Source organism: Lycium barbarum, chromosome 9, assembly GCF_019175385.1.
Source record: "Lycium barbarum isolate Lr01 chromosome 9, ASM1917538v2, whole genome shotgun sequence".
In the NCBI taxonomy this organism is placed as follows: Eukaryota; Viridiplantae; Streptophyta; class Magnoliopsida; order Solanales; family Solanaceae; genus Lycium; species Lycium barbarum.
Window position 1 is genome coordinate 26372415 of NC_083345.1, and position 22065 is coordinate 26394479.

The 22065-nt window shown below is 40.3% G+C and overlaps 1 protein-coding gene across 1 annotated transcript; it reads left to right on the forward strand.

The window, feature by feature from the left end:
- Nucleotides 1–5312: 5312 nt before the first annotated feature.
- Nucleotides 5313–7905, forward strand: LOC132611795 (uncharacterized). Its single transcript, XM_060326167.1, has 3 exons — nucleotides 5313–5658; nucleotides 6984–7294; nucleotides 7783–7905. The coding sequence occupies exons 1-3, from the start codon at nucleotides 5313–5315 to the stop codon at nucleotides 7903–7905; spliced, it is 780 nt and encodes a 259-aa protein (XP_060182150.1).
- The last annotated feature ends 14160 nt before the right edge of the window (nucleotides 7906–22065 follow it).

The window sequence follows — 22065 nt, forward strand, 5'->3', positions numbered from 1 at the left end:
CTACGTGGAGCTATTTATAGACCTTTTTGGACTCATTAGTTTTTAATTTGTGGAATCTTCCTGCCTCCCAAGTACCGATTGATTCTCTAAATCTCAATTATCACTGTATTCCTTCGTCCAATCTAATTGAATATTATGTTCCAACAATTCACGTGTTTCCCATAAAAAAATAGTTCTGGAGCGAAAATTTTCATATCTTTTCATTTGATACAAAGTGTTGGAAAAGGAAATTAGAAAATCTTTTCATATTTTCTAAGTGTTGGAAAAGGAAATTGAAAAATCTAATTTATTAATATTAGGGGTATAATAGGAATAAAATGGTAAACTATCTCTTGATTGTTTAAACTAGACAAGTAAAAATGAAAAATTATTTTTAGTATTCAAGACAAGTAAAATTAGATGGCGGTAGTAATATTTTGAACCAACTTGTTTGGATGGTTGTTACATATTATATTTGTATCGTGTAGTACTGTTGTTTTACATATTATGTTTATTTTAATTGTTGTTTGAATTTGTTATATTGTATTATTAGATTAAAGTATTACTATATCTTATGTAATACGATTTAATGTGATCTCATTATTACTTTATTTTATTACTTCTGGAAAATGATACAGTCATACCAAATATACCCATCAGTCATTTCTGATTTTGACCATGGGAAGTTTCGATTTTGCCATGAACTGGTAAGACAAATCAATTTTACCTCAACCTCTCTTTTTTTATATAAAATAAAACTCAGGAAACTAAGTATTGTATCCATCCTTTTTTAATATTTTTATTTTTTTCACTATGTAAAAGCTGAGCTTTTAGTCGTCCTTTGTGCATTTGTATTCCTACGAAAGCCAAAACACAGTCACAAGCAGAACGTGTTCACTGTAGTCACAAATATCTATAATTTGGCATTTCTTACTCAAGTTAAAACATTTTGAGGCAGAGAAATAGACGTCATCAGTTACCTCATCTGTTTTGTCTCAAATCTAGAAAGTCAACACTCGGTGGTTATGTTTAAATTTCATACTCGATGGAAATGGAAAATTTCAAAAGGAAAAAACAGTTAATAAATAAAGATTAGGTAGGAAATAAGGCATATCATTAAACCTCGGAAACCTTAGGATTTGTTTAAAAAGAATTCAAAGTTTTGACGACTAAAACACCAAAACGTTTTTATTCTTTCATACTTATAGATTAAGGTAGCATGAGGCATAGAGGGAAGCTAGAGAGAGAGCTGCGTGATCGACAAAATCTAGTAGCTTTAGTTAAAACTCTGTATTTGTATTAAAATATAGAATAATTTCAGAGTGAGATCCGATTGAAGCGGAATGAATATATATAAGTGAGATCCGATTGAAGTTGGTCAAGTTGATCGATGTTCAATATATATAAGTGAGATCCGATTGAAGCGGAATGAATATAAAAGAAGATATTTGAATTAATTTGTTATATTGTACTTGTATACGGGTAAAACCGAGGACAAGGATATCCTCGGCTTCCCACATAGGAATTGATCTCGGTCGTTGAGTTCGGTTGGAGTCAGACACCGAGGTACGATGAGAAGACAGTTGATCGCCATAATGGGAAGACCGAAGTATCCACCACCAGCCGGATATTTCGGCACCGATCTTGCCCCTCAGTTACAAAAACATTATGTGCCTTATTTAGACTTATACTAGGGTTAGGACTTCTCTACTATATAAAGAGGAGACCCCCTTTAATTTGGGCAGTTATTTTCATACGCACAAATCCAAAAGGCAGTACAATTAGCGAAGTGTTCATTCATCTTTCCAAGTGTTCCATTACTGTTCATTGCCCAGCCATTGTAGCTCGATCTCGGCTCCCAGAACCCGAGGCCGACCATTACTTACCGCGATTAGATCTTTTACATTTGCATTTGCTTCATTGTTCATCATATAATACTCAATCGTGTTAAATCAAACCGCATATCCTTTGCACCGCGTACAAATTTAATTATTAAATACTTTTAGGTTAAACAATTTGGCGCCCACCGTGGGGCCTAGGATAATAGTGGTGGTTTAATACGGATCTTTTATAACACTCGATATTTTACACTTGCTCTTTGAAGTTTTGATTTCAGATCCAACATGTCTGACTCTCACTCAGTCAATTTCCACGCTGAGCCTAGCCACCACGAGGAAAACGACAATGGGGTACCTAACAACAACGTTCCCCCAGTCGATCCTAATCAAACCGGGTCGTCAGTCGGGGACGTACCAGTAGATGCGGATAACAGAGTCACGCTGCAACAACTCAGGAACCAATTGGAGATGGCTATGGCACAATTACAAGCCCAACAAGCGGTCATAGCACAGCTGCAAAACCAGGATCAGGCACCCAATGCTGCCCGATCTGAATAGACCAAGGAAATTGCCCCCAGGGAGGAAAGGCACAATGTTGGGAACAACGGGAACGACCTCGGACAAAATGTCGAACTGATAAGAATGCTCGAAGAACTGACAAAACGAGTAGAGTCCGGGGAAAAGAAGATAGAGACAAGAAGGTGGAGAATTATAACGCGAAGGTCGACCAAATTCCCGGAGCCCCCCCCCCCCCCCCCCCCCTCCCCCTCAATATTGAAAGGACCGGACTCCCAAAAGTTCATTCAAATGCCTTTCCCACCGAGTGCAACACCAAAGCCGATCCCAAAGATGTTTCACATGCCCAATATCCCAAAGCATAACGGGACCACTGGCCCAAACGAGCATGTGACAGCGTGCACATGTGCTATCAAAGGCAACGACCTCGCAGAGGACGAGCGGGAGTCGGTGCTACTTAAGAAGTTCGGGGAAACCCTATCCAAGGGAGCAATGATACGGTATCACAATTTGCCCGAGGATTCAATTGACTCATTTGTTGTGCTTGCAGATGCCTTCGTCAAAGCTCATGCTGGAGCCATCAAAGTTGAAACGAGGAAATCGAACTTGTTCAACATCAAACAACAAGATGATGAAACCCTCCGTGAATTTGTGGCCCGATTTCAAATAGAACGTATGGATCTACCACCAGTTCAAGATGATTGGGCCATTCAAGCTTTCACTTAGGGTCTCAACCCAAGAAGCTCGATTACATCTTTGGAATTAAAGCAAAACCTAGTAGTGTACCCGGCAATCGCTTGTGCCGATGTGCACAACAAGTATCAATCGAAAATCAGGGTCGAGGACGATAAGATTTTGAGAATTGCATCAGGATCGTGGCGTCCCAATAAAGGGAAAGATCGATAGAGAAGAACGACGGATCGAGAACCGAGACCATGACATGACAGGTATCAGCCCTATCCACCTGATCAAAGGGGTAATATGCGCAACGGTGATTCAGGCAAAAATGATAGAAGGAATGATCGCGGCCCAAGTAACCGAGGACTAATGAACAGAAATATGACCGACAGACCATCGGGAAACAAAGAAGCCCCCAGATTGTCCGAGTATAATTTTTGTGTCAATATGGCGACCATAGAAGCTGTTGTCTTCCGCAACAGAGAAACGAGACACCCAAGGCCTATCCAATCCGACCCGAAAAAATGATATAAGAACCTGATTTGCAAGTACCATCACACCTACGGTCATCGAACCGAAGACTGTCAATAATTAAGAGAGGAGGTCGCTCTTTTGTTCAATCTAAGTAACCTTCTAGAATTTCTAAGTGAACGGGCCAAAGCTCATTTCAAGAACGTGGATGCCAACAAGCAAGATAGACAGAAGGAGCCTCACCAGGTGATCCATATGATTATGGGGGGAGCGGACATCCCCCAAGGGCCGGTAATGAAGCGTACCAAAGTTTCCATCACAAGAGAAAAGCGTTTTCGGAGTTATAACCCCGAGAGTCCCATCTCATTCAATGATGAGGATATAGAAGGCATTGTTCATCCCCACAATGATGCATTGGTAATATCTGTCCTTGTTAATAAATTTAGAGTTAAACGTGTGTTGATTGATCTAGGTAGCTCGGCTAATATCATCCGATGGGGAGTCGTCGAGCAGCTGGGGCTACTAGACCAGATCGTGGCAGCAGTCCGAGTCCTCAACGGGTTCAACATGGCCTGCGAAACAATAAAAGGTGAAATCACGTTAATAATCAACACAACAGGAACCACGCAACAGACCAAATTTTACGTGATAGAGAGAGACATGCGATACAATGCATTATTTGGAAAATCATGGATTCATAACATGAGAGCGGTGCCCTTAACTTTGCATCAAGCGTTAAAGTTCCCGGACCCCAGAAGGAATCAAAATCGTTCATGCTGAGCAACAAACCGCAAAGGAAATGTTCGCGATCGAGAAAGCGGTTTCAGCGGCTAAGGCTCCGATATTGAAGGACGGCAAGCCGAACAATGGAGAAGACGCCAAATAGCAATCACAGGTTCTGATCCCCGTGTCCTCGGAAGACCGGGATAGGAATACGCCAGATGAAAAGATCGACTTTGGAGTCTCGAGGTCCTTCGTGGTACCCGATAATTCAGATGCCACTAAGTCCACGGTCGAAGAACTTGAGCAAATCATACTATTCGTTCATCTACCAGACAAGAATGTATACTTGGGCACGGGGTTAACCCTCGAGCTCAGGACAAAATTTATTGGATTTCTTAAAAATAACTCTGATTGCTTTGCCTGGTCCCATTTAGACATAACAGGTATCCCGTCAGAGGTGATAACGCACAAACTGAGTCTGGACCCAAGTTTCCCTCCAGTTAAACAAAAGAGAAGGCCGCAGCCCGAGGTCAAGCATGCGTTCTTCAAGGACGAGGTATCTAAACTCCTTAAAATATGATCCATTCGAGAGGTTAAATACCCGGACTAGTTAGCTAATGTTGTAGTAGTACCTAAAAAGGGAAAAAAAATTAGAATGTGTATAGACTACAAAGATTTAAATAAGGCATGCCCGAAGGATTCATTTCCTTTTCCTAGCATCGATCGTATGATCGACGCTATAGCGGGATACGAGACACTAAGCTTCCTCGATGCCTACTCCGGGTACAATCAAATATAGATGGACCTAGAGGACCGAGAAAAAACCTCTTTTGTGACTAGGTTTGGCACATATTGCTATAATGTAATGCCCTTTGGCTTAAAAAATGTCAGTGCCACCTATTAGCGACTAGTCAACCGCATGTTCGAACACCAAATAGTAAAATCAATGGAAGTTTATATAGATGACATGGTTTTTAAGTCTCTGCGAGCAGAGGACCATTTAAAGTATTTGCAGGAAACGTTCAACATATTAAAGAAGTACAACATGAAGCTGAACACAAAAAAAAATATGCCTTCGATGTCGGCTCGGGTAAGTTTCTCAGATTCATGGTATCGAATCGAGGGATCAAGATCAACCTGGACAAGATAAAGGAAATTGAAGATATCACCATGATAAACGACATCAAATGGGTGCAAAGGTTGACTGGACGGATAGCTGCCCTGAGCCGATTCATCTCCAAATCCTCGGAAAAAAGTCATCGATTTTTCTCATTGCTGAAGAAGAAGACCGACTTTGCCTGGACCCCCGAGTGTCAGAAGGCCTTAGCAGAACTCAAGAAGTACTTATCGAGCCCACCTTTGCTACACACACCAAAGGAAAATGAGCAGTTGTATCTATACTTGGCGGTGTCCGAGATAGCGGTAAGTGGTGTCTTAGTTCAAGAAGAAGAAGGTACACAATACCCAGTTTATTGTGTGAGCAAGACCTTAGGTGACGCTGAAATCCGGTACCCACACTTAGAAAAACTCGCATTGGCTTTATTGAGTGCATCTAGAAAGTTAAAGCCTTACTTTCAATGTCATCCTATATGTGCCGTAACATCATACCCATTAAGGAATGTCATGCATAAATCCGAACTCTCAGGCCGGTTAGTAAAATGGATTGTCTAGATTAGCCGGTACGATATTGAGTATAGGCCCCGAACTGCTATCAAATCCCAAATACTAGCGGACTTCGTGGCTAACTTTACACCGGCCATGATCCCCGAGGTCACCTAGGTAAGAATTACTCCTTACCTCGGGAACTAGTTTAGGGGTCTGGACCTTATTCACGGACGGTGCTTCCAATGTGAAGGGGTCCGAGTTAGGGATCGTTCTCAAATCACCCACTGGTGATGTGATAAGACAATCTATTAGAACTGTTAACTTGACTAACAATGAAGCCGAGTATGAGGCTGTGATTGCAGGTTTAGAACTAGCTAAAGGCTTGGGAGCCGAAATCATCGAGGCAAAGTACGACTCTCTCCTGGTGGTCAATCAAGTGAACGGCACATTCAAAGTCAAGAACGACCGGATGTGGAGTTATTTAGAAACACTACAGGTGGTCCTTCATCGATTCAAGGAATACAAATTGGAGCACGTGCCTCGGGCTAAAATAATGAGGCTGATGCCCTGGCAAACTTGGGATCAACGGTAGAATCGGAAAGATTCAATTCCGGAGCAGTGGTACAATTGATGAGTCCGGCAATTGAGAGCGGCCACACTGAGATAAATTCAACCAGCCTCACTTGGGATTGGAGAAACAAATATATAGACTACCTTGAAACAGGGAAATTTCCATCCGATCTCAAAGGATCGAGGGCCCTTAGAGCCAAAGCAGCTAGATTTTGTGTGGTCGATGGCCAGTTGTACCGAAGATCATTTTACTGTCCCTTGGCGAGATGTTTGGGGCCAGGGGAAATCGACTATGCTATGAGGGAAATTCACGAGGGGACTTGTGGAAATCATTCAGGAGCCAATTCACTGGTACGCAAGCTGATCAGGGCGGTTACTTCTGGAACGAGATGGAGAAGGACACAAAAGCCTTCGTTCAAAAATGCAACGAATGCCAAAGGCACGCTCCATCGATTCATCAACCGGGAGAGGAACTTCATCCGGTCCTTTCCCCGTGGCCATTCATGAAATGGGGAATGGACATAGTAGGGCCTTTGCCTTGGGCTCAGGGTAAGGCGTATTTTATTTTACTTATGACTGATTATTTCTCTAAATGGGTTGAAGCACAGGCACTCCAGAAGGTCAGGGAAAAAGAAGTCATCGACTTCATATACGATCATATAATCTATCGATTCGGGATTCCCGCGAAAATTGCATGTGATAACGGGAAGCAGTTCATAGGCAGCAAAGTCAGTAAATTCTTCGAAGAATACAATATCAAAAAGATCTTGTCCACCCCGTATCATCCGAGCGCGAATGGTCAGGCTGAATCGACAAACAAGATTATACTGCAGAACTTAAAGGAAAGGTTGACTAGGTCCAAGCACAGGTGGAAAGAGATTCTACCTGAGGTCTTATGGGCCTACCGCACAACGGTAAGATCGAGCACCAAGGAAACCCCGTTCTCTTTGGTATATGAAACCGAGGCACTGATACTCGTTGAGGTCGGTGAACCAAGTTTAAGATTTCAACATACTACCGCTCGAACCGCGAAGTAATGACTACTAGTCTGAATCTGGTGGATGAGAAGAGGGAAGCTGCCTACATCCGGTTAGCAGCTCAAAAACAAAGGATGCAAAGATACTATTACCGAAGGGCCAACCTTAGGCACTTTCAGATTGGGGACTTGGTCCTGAGAAAAGTCACATTCCACACAAAGAACCCTAATGAAGGGAAATTGGGCTCGAACTAGAAGGGGCCATACAGAGTCACTGGTATTACCGGGAAAGGCTCCTATCAGCTCGAGAGTGAAAATGGAAAACAACTTCCAAACAACTGGAATGTGGCGCACCTAAAATGGTACTATTGTTAAAGGTACGAGTAACCTTTTATTTTTTCTGTTCTTTTTGTTCTAACCATGCAGGCATACATCGAAATGGACATCGGAAGTCGAGAAACCATAGACTTAGGACTGAAAGCACGTGCTGCACTATTTTTTCCTTCGATCGGTTTTATCCCGAAGTGGGCTTTCCAGCAAGAGTTTTAATGAGGTTGCACCGTACAGCGTGCTATTAAAATAAAGAAGACCGATCTAGAACCGGAGACTGGGGATTGCCCATATCGGATCAATAGAACCTGAGCCCTCACACTTTGGGCTCACATACTAAGGGACTATCATACCCTGGGCTAATTGACACCTATTTAAAGCCAAGGCTTGAACGATAGTATTTTATGTAAAGGCCAAACAATCGATTGAATCGTGCCCAATTAGCTTATTCTTGCCACGACAACGATTGTAACTTTGTCTCCTGTTATATCAAGAAAATTCCTCAAAGTATCGTCTTGGCTGAAACTGTCCTTTGCATTAATATTACATTTTCATCGGACCCTCCAAGTATCTGAAACGAGCAAACTAAAGGACTCCGGTCTAAATAGTTAAAGACTACAGTCCCCAAGTATCCGAAACGAGCAAACTAAAGGACTACGGTCTAAATAGTTAAAGACTACAGTCCTCAAGTATCCGAAATGTGTAAACTAACTATGGTCTAAATAGTTAAAGACTACAGTCTAAAAACCCGAAAACGACAACCCAGATTGCCTAGCCAATTACGGGCAAAACGAGGACCGAAGTCATTTAGGATTTCGACCCGATCACATTATACGACTCAGAGACGTCTAAGTTCACAAACAAGGCCTTTGGTATGCCACATATTCATTAACTTATTAACGTTTAACGAACAACCTCGGTATCATCTCTAAAATTCGGTACCAGGATGATATCATAACGGTAACACTCGAGATCGAGTCATCGCCACTCTAAATTTTATTTTTGATAAGGCGATGATACATGCTAAGGCAATAGCGTGTATCGGACAAACATTAAACCAAGCCAATGAGTGTTCTAAATTCTTAAACATAGAATACAAGGCAATGAAAAATAGTGAGCAAACTGGGCAAAAATCTTCTTATATATATATATATATGTCAAAAGATTTACAAAGGCTCAAATAACGACCTTGAGTTTCAAAAGACAAAAAGAAACCTAAGAATCCTAAGCCATATATATATATATATATATATATATATATATATATATATATATATATATATATATATGTCAAAAGATTTACAAAGGCTCAAATAACGGCCTTGAGTTTCAAAAGACAAAAAGAAACCTAAGAATCCTAAGCCTGATCTTCGCCCAAGCTCTCGGTGTCACCCTCCGCTGATTCGAGGTCACTGTCCGACACGTTAGGATCATACATGGCCATTACCTCTGCCTCGAGCCTCTTGGCTTCCTCGATCGAACCCGAAAATCCACCCCGATGGCATGAATCTCTTCGAGGGTCTCCCTCCGAGATAAGCACCGTATATACTGAGCTCGGGTGTTGCTAACCCTCTCGGCCGCGATCACGTCGGCTTTATACTGAGCCAACGTCCCATCATAACTCGAGATTTTTCCCAGGACTTCTTTATGTTTGGCTCGCAGATCGGCAATATCCTGGCCAAGGCTGTCACGCTCAGACTCGACCAAAGCAAGTTTCGATCGAAGTTCATCAGCCTGCTCCATCATCGCATGAAGCTGATCCTTGAGAGCGTCCGGTTCGGTGGAAACTCCAATTATTTCATCCTTGAAGGCCTCAAGCTCGGGCTTGATCTCGTTAAGCTCCGATCGAAGTTGGTCAATCTGGGTCATATAATCCCGAGCTTAAGAAGGAATAGAATTAGCATCGGCTATTAACCGCTTATTATGAACTTCGAAAGCCCTTACTTTCTTAGCTAGGAGGTCATGTTCCTGTCTGGCCTCGATACCCTCATTCCGGGCCCTTTCCAGATCCGACTAAAGAGTGGAGGGGTCGGGAAAGCTCGAGATATACTCCAGGTTCTGCTTGTAGAGCTTCCTGAGCGATTCCGCCCCTTGAGTCTTCTTCTCGAGCTGATCTTTCAGATGGTCCACCCCCAACCTCAGTCGGTGGAAGCTTTCATAATGAAGCACGGAGGCCTGGAACAAGAATGGAGCAATTGTTAGAGCAAGAAGGAAAAATAAAGTTAAGTATAAAAACAAAAAAAGGAAAACGGCATAACCGGTTCAAAGCTTGCTGAGCCTCGTTTAAAAGGCAGGATTCACCGACCTCCTTCATTTTCTTCCGATCCTCTGTGGTCACCAAAGGGTACAGATAACTGGCCACCCTGACATGCCCAGATAAAATGTTCATATCGGCCGGCACCGTAAACGAGACCCGCCTTCTTCAGTTCAGGTCTATGCTTGGGGCCAGAAAATTTTTCTCCCATTGGGGACTAGAATTAACCCCCGAAATGATCGGCTATGGGGATGGGTAGATGTTCGAACCCTGAATAGCTCTCGATCGGGATATCATCTTTCTCGAGCAAATGATCGATCGCATCTTCTGGTGTTATGGATCCCTCGGTCATCTTGCCTTTGGCCTTAGAGATCCCAAACTGAACGACCATTAGTTGAGGCGGTTAGTCCTGCATACAAATAATGGTCTCAGACGAAGCCACGGCTTGTATCTGAAGGACGGAACCTATACCATATAAGGGTGGAATATAAGGTACCTTCGATCCTGAGGAAGTAGGCGCCGCCCTCGATCTAGCCACTGCGGCTATCTCTCTCCCCGATCCTTGGACGAGTGAAGACTCGGTGGTGGCATCTTTATTTTTCTAGCGTGCCGGCTTTTGACTTGAACTTTCCATCAATAGTGGAATGGTTTCTGTAGAGCTTCTCAGCTCTTGGTTGGTTTTTTCCTCAGAGGGCCAGTGCCGGACTAACACAGTGCCCTCGTCATCAGAATGGTTCTTGAGCAAGTCGATGGCCTCGGAACCCAGAACTCGTGCCCTGGCATCTTATTTAGAGGCCTCCTTGAGGGAAGGCCTCGATCTCTTCCTAATTTCGGAAGGGGCACCAAAAGATTCGGAGGATTGTCTTTTCCTCCTATCGATCTTATCTTCCTCAGAGGCCTCGACCCCAGCTCGCAAATTGGTGGGGGCTTGGGAGGGTGTCCCTGGCCGGGAGCCTTGATGTCGGCTTCATCATCCAAGGCCTCTACTTCATCTTGCCCCCGAATTTTGGTGGCCTTTGAAAGGCCTGAAAGACGGAAGAACAAAATGAGCAAATAAGCTATGGCGTAATACAAGGGAAGGTAGAACAAAACCTCGGTCAGAGACTCACCATGATTCTCGGCCTCCCATCTGCCTCTGGATAATAGACTCCAATTGTGTTCGGCGTAGGTGAGTTGAGAACAGATCTTCCCAATCCATTCCTCCAAGTTAGCAACCACATTAAGGATTCAGGAAATTGCTGCAAACACGTAAACAGAGTTAAAAATTATTGCAAAAAAAGCATCAAAAATACATCCGGGCTGCTTGAAACATAAGTTGCTTACGAGTCGGGTTCCACTTCTTGGGGAATGGAATCTTTTCAGCGGGAATCAGATCCTCGGTCCTGATCTGGACAAATCTTCCCTGCCAGCCTCGGTCCCTACCCTCATCGAGGCTAGAGAAGGGAGCTTTCCTTGCTTGTTTCGTGAGCTTGATTATGCATCACCGGGTCGAGTGGACTAAATGTGAAAGGGTATGTATAAACACTCAGATACCCCTCCACATGGGTAGTTATACCTTCAGCATGCTCGGGAATAATGACCTCCTTATCTTTCTAACCGCATTCCTCTTTGACCTGCTCGAGTTTATCTAAGGGAATCATGCATAGGTAATCTGATATTTCAGCACCCCGATCCCCTTGCTGGAAGGCTTCTCGACCTTGAAATCCCTGGTAGTTACGTAATCAGATGGGATAAAATTTGACGATTTCGGCTCCGGTTTTGAAGTCGAGAAAGTCTCACCGGTTTTGGCTTTCGAAAGCTTGGTCATTTTTCTGGAAACAGCAAGATATGAAGGATGGTATGAAGGTTTGAAGGTCTGTTGAAGATATGATGTTGGAGGTATGAATTTATGAACGTATGACTGTATGAAGGTATGTGCATTCAAAGGTACAAGGGTAAATTTTGAGAGTGAAATTTCTGAAAGTAAAAAGTGAAAGGAAAAGTTTGGCTTATATAGAGAGAGGTCGAGACGGTTGACATTCCGTAACCGACTTCTCACCCAACCAAGTCATGACGCGTGGCTAGTGTCAGAGTGACGTGACGGATGGGACTCTAATCTTATCCATTTATATGAAACTTACAGGGGGAAGAACCGGACATGCTTCCGCTTCCCATCGCCTCGTGCTATCTAGCCATGTCGATAGTGATTCAGCCGTGACCAAGGGTGATCAAGTATCAACCGTAGCCAATTATGGCATGAACGAACCGGGAACACCGCGACGGAACGAGAAACAACTGAACATGAGGATCGTCAGCGAGACGTTTTGATTTTTTCCCGCGTTACTCCAAAACTTACAAGTCAAAATAACCATAGATCTAACATTGCAAAAGCATAAATAAGGAGTCGAATGCATTCAATAAAGCCCGGTATAGGACCAGTCAACGAAGTTCTATTAATTTGCTTCATATAACGAGTTCCCGATTCTCTCGGATACATCAGTCCAACAAAAGAAAAGGACAAAAAGTCCTAACTTACGGCCCTAGACTAAGAACAAAAGGGAATCCCGAGCCGATATAGTAGGCCAAAGGTTAGGAACTTCGGCTTATACCTTAGGGCGCTAAAATAGTATAAAGCATCGGCTAGACGATTCCGGGATTGTCCCCGGGAGCAGCCGAACCGGGGATATTTGGGTCTGGTATGTCTTCCTCATCAAGAACTATCGTCGAGGGCGGTCCACCACGGGGTATCTCCCGCCGAGTCTCTATGATATGGCGTGTCCTGACTCGAGAACCAATCCCTGAAGGGATGGCTGAGGTGCTTGTAGTGATTCATCGGCTAGGCGTCTTCACTGACGCAGGCGACGTCTTTCTTCCCCAAACGGCATCCTTGACGCCCTCTTCGACAATGGTTGTTCCTTTTGAAGACCTTTTTGTCGAGAGTCCTAAACATTGAATAATCGGGGTTAGAATACAATATGGAAGGATAAAAAAATCCCACAAACAGATTGAAAATTACCATGGTTTTTGCCCTTCCACCCAAAAGCGCAACTACCCATTCAAAGATAGTGACGACAAGCTCAGGTTCGATGGGATTCGGGGTAGGGTTCCACATCTTCGGGAAATCTGCTGATAAAGAGCGGTGAAGTTGGGTCGTGTGAAACATTACGAATCGATGTAGCCATCCTCGGTCATAATCATCTTCCGAGTCTATGAGGCCTCGAGTCCCTCGAGGAAGCAAATGAACTATCCCCCCTCAGATTACCCGGGGTACGTATATGTGTAACAAATGATCGAGGGTGAAGAGAACCCCGGCCAGGTTAGCCAATATTTCGAAGCAGTACACAAACCTTCAAATTTGTGGGGCGATTTGGCTAATGCAAACAAGATATCTGCGACAAAAATGTTCGATCACTTGAGGAATAGGAAGAGAAAACCCGATGGCGAAAGGATGGGTATAGATCATCGAATAGCCAGCCACTTGATGATTGATCCTCATCCCTCTTTCAATAGGGCGGACATTGACATCCGCACCAAGGTTGCCATCCTCCCTAATCACGGGGATGGTAGCGTCGTCATTGAAAGATTCAAATTTTTCCACAGAGTCGAGGTGAGAAGATATTTTTCAGTCATTCTCGCACCTGAAGCCGACTAGAAGGATATCCGCAGCAAGAAATTCTAGTTCCTCTTCAGGACAGGTGGCCTCCGTCACGAACAGGGGCGGGGAATGAGGTGGAGATGCAGAATGATCCTCGCCTTGGGTTAACAGCGGTAGAGAAGCCACGGTCAAGATTAACGCGCAATGTCGAACGGAGGAAGGTAATGTCTAAGGGAAAAAGATTCAGAACTAAGAAGATACGGAACTTGGCAGAAGCAAACAAAGGATTTTCAAGAAAAAATAAGGTTTAGGGTTTAGAGTCAAAAGTGCATCGCAAGAAGGATACTTATGGCTTTATATAGAGGAGAGTGCAAAAGTTTTTGAGGGATTCAAGAATTCTGACGAGGGGAGGATTCCCAAGAATGATTAGGCGGGTGAAATAATGATGAAGCGGATTCCTAAGAATGATTAGGCGGCTGAAATAATGATGAAGCGGATTCCCAAGAAAGATTAGGCGACTGAAATAATGATGAAGTTGACGTCGGGCAGAATGGAAGGATTTGATGGGAACGTCTTTTCCCGAGCAGATAGGCAAGGCCTACTTGGCTCTATTCAGATCCATTTCCCGCAGTCAATACTTCCCCTCAGGAAATGGGGGGACTATCTGTATACGGGTAAAACCGAGGACAAGGATATCCTCAGTTTCCCGACATAGGAATTGATCTCGGTCGTTGAGTTCGGTTGGAGTCAGACACCGAGGTACGATGAGAAGACAGTTGATCACCATAATGGGAAGACCGAAATATCAGCCACCAACCGGATATTTCGGCACCAATCTCGTCCCTCAGTTACAAAAAGATTATGTGCCTTATTTAGACTTGTTAACTTTAGTCAAATAACGTCACAGTAAAATAAAGCAGATGGAGCATCGTTTTCGCTGATCACACTTGAGTTTAAACTTTAAACAACTCCTCTAGACAACTTAAGCTTCACCGTGATCTAAAGTACTTGTAAAGCACTTAACAAGCTTTTACTATAATTTAGCTTGCCGTTACATAAATCACATCTAATTCTTGCGCATTCCTTTTTTCTTAACCAAAAAATATCTCAGCGGGATCATTGACTTTCATTATAAAAAGATAACTTAATTAAATAATTATCCACTTGCAACTGAAGCTTTATACAAACATAAATGTCTCAAAATCCAAAACAATTTAATTAAGGCAAGTGAAAGAAGCAATAAGAACACTATCATTTTTTTCTTTTAAATAATTACAAGAGGAAAAGGAATGGAACAAGGCAAAGGAGTAAAGAAGTTGAAAGGTTCAAGTCTATCATGATCATTTCTAATTTCTTGCAGTTTGCTTAAGAGTGAAGATTTCTGAACACTACACATGAAGCTATTTATAGAACTTTTTGGAAACATTAGTTTTTAATTTGTGGAATCTTCCTGAGATTCTCTAACATGCACATAAAGTTCAAATACTAATTACTGTAATATTTTGGACCAGCTTGTTGGATGGTTGTTACATGTTATATATTGCATAGTAATTGTATTCGATGTTGCCATTCTCTTTGCCAATTGCCAAACAAGATTATTTCTTCCTTTTATTCCAATGAGAAGAAATATTTGCTATTTGTTGAAAATCAAGCTAAAAGAGCAACAAGCTGAAACAAGAAATGTAGAAAGCAAGAGAGAACTTTATTCATCCTTTCAAGTGTTGTTCAAGTGTCTACAAGTGTGTAACCATTACATCCAATCCTACTATTTTATAGGAATACATTGAGAACATCGAAGGGTGTGTCATAAACATGAGTAATAACATTTGGGGGTTATAAAAATAAAGTATCGGAGTAGTGGTCGTGAAGTAATTGGAGTTACTTCTACAAGAGTTATGAACATGGAGGAGGTGAGACATAATGGTGAAGAGTAGTTGGGGAGGGGGGGACTACACGGACATCCACATGGGGAGGGGGGGGGGGGGGGGGAGGGGGGGACTACACGGACATCCACATTAATATATTTCATAACACTCCCCCTTGGATGTCCATAGCTGATGTGCCTCGCCAGTGGGAAAAAATCCTAGTGAAGGAAAAAGAGTACACATGTAATACGCATTGCTTGCTGCCTCATTAAAATCCTTGCAAGAAAAACCCAGTGGGACTAAACCTCGGCTAAAGAAAAAATAGTACAGCCCGTATTGTACTCCCCCTGATTAAAATATTACCTACTTCTTGGAGACGATGCACCCAAATCTTGTATACCGGCTTCTCAAATGTCGAGGTTGATAATGCTTTAGTGTACACATCTGTCAAATTAACAATTCAGCGTATCTGTTGAATAGCCACTTCATCTTTCTGTTGAAGATCATGTCTCGAAAAAAAAATTGACAAAATGTGTTGTATTGTGTCTTCTTTGTTATATACTTCTTTCAATTGAGCTATGCAAGCTTCGTACAATATTGTTGAAATATTCATTTTCAAATAAACATCATACTATGCAAAATGCACTGAATTATTGATCTCAGCCAGACAAGCATTGCTAACATGCTTTGTAGCTATCACCTTGGCATGACTTGAATAAGCATCAATAATTGATTGCCATATAGAACGTCATAATGTGGTAGTATCACTTACATGCAGATCGGTAACTTGCTTGAAGAACAAACTTCATGTAATAATAAAAATAATGTCCATTATCATGAGGTCAAAATGATGTTTATTTATATTTAGCGATATCACAACCATTGGGGCACTCAATGGAATCGCTTTAACCTATATAAAGACTTGTTGAAGCTTTATTTTCGTAAACCTTAAATACTTCAAACCAATTTAAATCCTTACGGATTTTCTTTCGTTGTCTATATAGACATATTGACAACACTTAATTATACGCAATCAAAATTTTCATATATTTCCAGACTGATAAGAAACCTCATTGCATCCACCACAGAAGAATACATAAATCTTCATAGAATAATGTTAGGACTTTTGCGAAAAACCTTTATACCACAAGGCACAAGCCGTACTTTATATATAAGGTTTTTATTTATCATTTTACTTTTTGCACAAGAACCCATTTGTACCCCACTGACATTATACCTTGAGATCCTTGGACTATAGGTCCAAAACATCACTTTTCCAAGTGAAACAAAATATACTTGAACTGCATATTTTATTTGGCCAATCATTATAGTTGTCAACGTTCTTTGACAGATTTGACTTCAAGATCTTTATCACCATTTATAATGTTGAGCTACATTATATCAAAGATACTGTCGACGGGCATCTGATATCGGTTCCAATACGACATAACTTATGAAGATCTCTTTATTTTTCATCAATTTTAGGTACCTGAACCTAACCAAAGGTTGTATGAAATATTATGTCGTGGTGCTATTTTAAAGCACTTGCCTCATTAGTATGACCATCTTGATCATTTGCTCTTCACCTTCTTCAAGGAATTTTATCTTTGGAACCGATCGGCCTATCGCCATAGACTCTGTCCTTCAAGGACTTTAATTCTAATTGAAATTGGAGAATTTGCAGCTGGAATATAATACACTTTTGGGTCAGTAAATGCGTCTGGCAGTTAACTTGAATAATCCTTTCAACGAGGATCATACCAATGATAATTCATTAAATATACCTTATTTTCTAGCCGCTTATCATCCCTCCCCCTAATGTTAGGAAATCTAACATTTACCTCCCAACACTATTGGGGACCCATCTTTATGCGTTGTGGTAAAGCAATTAAATCATATACCGCACATTCAAATTTTAGATGGGAATTATTCGGTACCTAGCCCTGAACAAATTATGATAGGGGAACTTATTATAACTTGTTGGCTTGATGCGTACAAGTGTTGCTACATATTAAATAACATTTTTCATCCTAAATTTCATTTTGGGAGTTTGTTCTCATAACCAATTGTTTAGCTATAATTGGAGGCATACAATTTCTGCTAAACCAACTTGGATATAAACCAGCATTATCAACATCATTTCATAATTTGGAATCGTGCTCTTAATTTAAAAATTTGAGCAAACAACCTTGCAAAAACCAAATTGCAAGTTGATACCAAATGCACATGTGACCATAACATAGATGAATCTGTTAAAACCTTATAATAGTAAACCAGTCCACACGGCAGGTGACTGGGCCCATATATATATATATTACATTTTCTACGTTCCAAACCTAGGAGATACAATCCCAACCTTGGCTGGTACAATAATTAATTTTGCATGAGAACAAGCAACACAAGAGAATTCGTGAAGAATTTTCTATTTCTTCAATATATAACCACATGAATTCTCAATTATTTTTGCATCATCTTTGGACTAGGATGGCCAATCGGTCAATCCAACCTCCATAGCTTGTGATTCCATCATGCTTGTATTTATGTTGTACAAATTCAGAGGAAAAACCGGAAACATGTCATATACATTTTGTTTACCCGCTATAGTTGTAGTAATATGAAGATATTAAACCTTCCCATAATTTATAGTCTCAATATAATTCATTTTTTGCCAATGACTTTGAAATCCAATAAGTTCCTTTGAGACTTACAACAACACCAATTTCGTTCCTCCGGATAGTAACATATTAGTTTTTTCAGAGCTCCCAATTAATTATGTACTACCACATATTTCATAATAGTGTAACACCATCCATATAGTGAACATCTCCTTTTAGGGATTGATTGTCATTATGGTCATGGTCAAAACCTTTATAAGCAATACTCATTTCTTACTTTTACCCTTTGGTAATTCATGATAAGACATACCACAATATTGATGGCGTACTAAAAGTACGTGACCTGACCATTGGCCATTTATGTCAAAACAATTTTCTTTTCTATCAAACCTTCAGTAAAGGTGAGTTGTGTGGTATTTATTCAACCATATATGAGCACGACCTTATCCATAATGTATTCACATTTCACTTTCAAAATGGACGAGCATTCATGATGCTCATCACAAGTCACAATATTCTATTCAAGGAATGGACTATAGTCATATATACGTGCTTCATAAATTTTCATTATAAGCCCGTTGTCTTTATCATATTCATAGACCCACCTCGACATCACTTTGAAATTGTATCCTTTGCTTTGATGGAGGATTTATAAAACTTGTAAAATTGGGTCGCACGACAACCGCGTGCCTAATACCTTTCATGTCAAATTGATCGTAAAAATTACATTCACCTTTAGAAAGGACCATTTTGAGAACACATATGTTCTTCCTTTTATATTACTACAATGATGATTAACATTGCTTTGTCCTTTGCCATGTCCATGCTCATTTGTTTAACCACTTATTTTCATTTAGACTTATTATGAACTGCTACCACATTCCCCTCATGGAATGGAACATATCAAGTGGGACGGGCTTCACTATTTTTCATCAAATGCACATTATTTAGCCTTAGTCAACATTACATCATCAATATAGTGCAGCGGGACTCAAACCCAACGTCTTTTCCATATAAAGGCATGTTAGGACATAAATCATGGGACTTGAACCCAACATCTTATATTGTCATCACAGTGCACAGGGGCTCAAACCCGATGTCTTACCCTCTTGGTGCGATGGGACTTGAATCCACCGTCTTACCCTCAACTGACGGCATAATAGGCGAAAGTTCCATGAGACTCGCCCTCAAACTAAAAAATTACTTACGGTGGCCACGCCAAATGTATATTTTCAGGTGCACTTGATTTTGAGTATAAATAATCTTGAGAAGTACATATATATATATATATATATGTGTGTGTATTTCATTATATGTTTATCCAGAAGTCAACTGAGAAATTTGTATTGTCATATTAGCTGCACAAATAAAGCTCGGTATGGAAGTAACCAAATGTAATGAAAAATACGACACAAAAAAAATAGCACAATAAAAAGAAAAAGGAAATAAGACCATATACACAAAGGGAATTAAAGAAGGTGGGAAATGATTTGTTCCCATATCACTCGTGCCAATATCAGCCAGTACACGGCCCCTTTCTCGTTTCGTCAAATTCAAAAGTATTTTCACGAATCTCATTTTCAGAGGGAACAAAAAATAATGGAGGGCGGGAAAGGAGAGTTATAATTCGTATCATATCATTAATGAACCACCATTTAATCTTAGGACCTCCAAAGAAAATTCCATATAAACAAACATAGCATCAATTAAATTTTAATAGTGAAATAACAATCTTTTGCTAGATGCTAGTATATATCATGTTAACCATTCATCTTTCTGATAATAAATGGTAGACATGATTATATGAATTGGTAAACAAGTAGATTAAAAAAAAAAAAAAAAATATACCTTGTAGCCTCACCTGATTCAATTCTCAGTGTGGTGAAATTTTGCAAGCAGTAACGCATATCCTTGCAAGCAGTATCTTAGAATTGTGATACACAAGGAATACATAATCACAGACATGCTTGAATTCATCAAAAGAATGTGCAAGACTAATGCATACATATTATTATATTTTGTATTTTTCCTGTGCTGACACATAATAGTTCCTTTTACCAAATTGGTGTGACAGTATAATCCTATAATCACATAACCTCAAATTTCTGAAATGAGTCCATTTGTAAAATTAGTGCATGTGTTAGCCAATAGTCACTTCTATCAGGACATCAAACACGCAAATTTAATTTTATATGAAGTGCAAAAAGGCATCAAACTAGTTACCTGCGGATTACAACTGTATAACATTCCGTACCTGTGTAGTCAACACCAACGTTCAATTAAAACAGATCTGGAACTAAAACTAGTAGAATGCTTCTGGAAATCCCGAAGACCCTTTAGGAATCTCACGTAGGGATGTGTTGCGATTAGAGACTCGTGCTGATAACGTGTTGTAAAATCAAGCTAAAAGAGCAACAATCTGAAACAAGAAATGTAGAAAGCGAGAGAGAACTTCATTCATCTTTTCAAGTGTTGTTCAAGTGTCTACAAGTGTGTAACCATTACATCAAATCCTACTATTTTATAGGAATACATTGAGAACATCAAAAGGTGTGTCATAACATGAGTAATAACATTTGGGGGGTTATAGAAATAAAGTGTAGGAGTACAGGTCATGAAGTAATGGGAGTTACTTCTACAAAAGTTATGAATATAAAGGAGGTGAGACACAATGGTGAAGAGTAGTGAGGGGAACTACTTGGACATCCACATTAATATATTTCATAACACTATTCGCATTATTTATACACCGTCCATTATTTAATTTTCTTTTTAGGGTCATACTTGTTTCTCATCGCCCGGTAAGACAAATCACTTTCCCGCAACCTCTTTTTTTTTTTTTTTTTTTTTGTAAAATATAATTCAGTGTTATTGTATCCATCTCTCTTTTTTTTAATATTTTTATTTTTCAACATGGGAAGGTTGACTAACTAGCCAGTAAGTGTTCACACTAATCAATTTTAAATCTTTCTTAAGAGCTTTTAGTTGTTCTTTGTGATGTATTCCAACGAATGCCCTAAAACGGTCACAAACGTGTTCACAAATATCTATAATTTGTTCTTCTTCCTTTTTCACCTATATAAGTTCTTTCTCAAGTTAAAACATTTTGAGGCAGAGAATAGACGTCATCAGTTACTTCATATGTTTCAAATCTAGAAAGTCAACTCTCGGTAGTTATCTATAACTCCATACTCCATGGTAAAAAATTTCAAAAGGAAAAACAGTTAATAAATAAAGATTAGGTAGAATATAAAGCACGCAATTAAGAAGAATTCAAAGTTTTGAAGATTAAAACAGCAAAAAGTTTTTTATTTCCTCTGCATACTTAAAGATTAAGGTAGGCAAAGCTAGAGAGAAAGCGACTTCAGCAGAACTCAATAGCTTTAGTCAAAACTTTATACTTTATTAAGAAAATTACTTTATATGTAAATGTAATTTAGCAGAATTCAATTAACTGTATTTTTTTAAATTCAAAACTCGTAAACTTAAAATTTTGTCAGTGTCTCTGACAAGGCAGCCAAGAAGAAATGCAATGAATTGGTATCATCCATAAAAAGGGAAATTACTTCATGTTTATGACTTTCACCATTAGCCAACTGCCAAAAAGCTTGATGGGAGCAATTGCGCATGAAAGTTGATCAACTTTATCTTCGGCATACATAAGTGACGATCAGACTGAAGCAAATGATACTATGGAAGAGGAAATTTGAATTTTGAGAAATGGAGTCCCATATCCCCTCTTTACATTCCCTTTCATGATTACGCATGAATAGTTAAGTTTCTTCTTTTTATAACGTGATGTCCGGATCAACTTGCATGCACCTCGAGTATTCTACTGAGTACTTGTTACCTCCTACCTCCTGCCGGCACATTAGACTGATGAATGGTTATGTTTCTCAACAGCGAGTAGTCAGAAAGTATTAATATGGGTTTAGTATATTTTCCTTAAGGGTTAGATTATACTTGTCCCACCCTTGTTGTATTATGAATTAATAAGAACCATTAAGATTAAACCTTGGGTAAAAGAGACAATCATTCTCTGTCTAACAAATGGTATAAAACAAGGATGGA

What these genes read in the sequence shown, in the direction of transcription:
- LOC132611795 (XM_060326167.1), top strand. Translation starts at nt 5,313, where the DNA reads ATGGTATCGAATCGAGGGATCAAGATCAACCTGGACAAGATAAAGGAA. An exon ending in CTTAGTTCAAGAAGAAGAAG is followed by an intron (nt 5,659 to 6,983) that starts GTACACAATACC and finishes AATGGGTTGAAG; the next exon opens with CACAGGCACTCCAGAAGGTC. An exon ending in TATGGGCCTACCGCACAACG is followed by an intron (nt 7,295 to 7,782) that starts GTAAGATCGAGC and finishes CTAACCATGCAG; the next exon opens with GCATACATCGAAATGGACAT.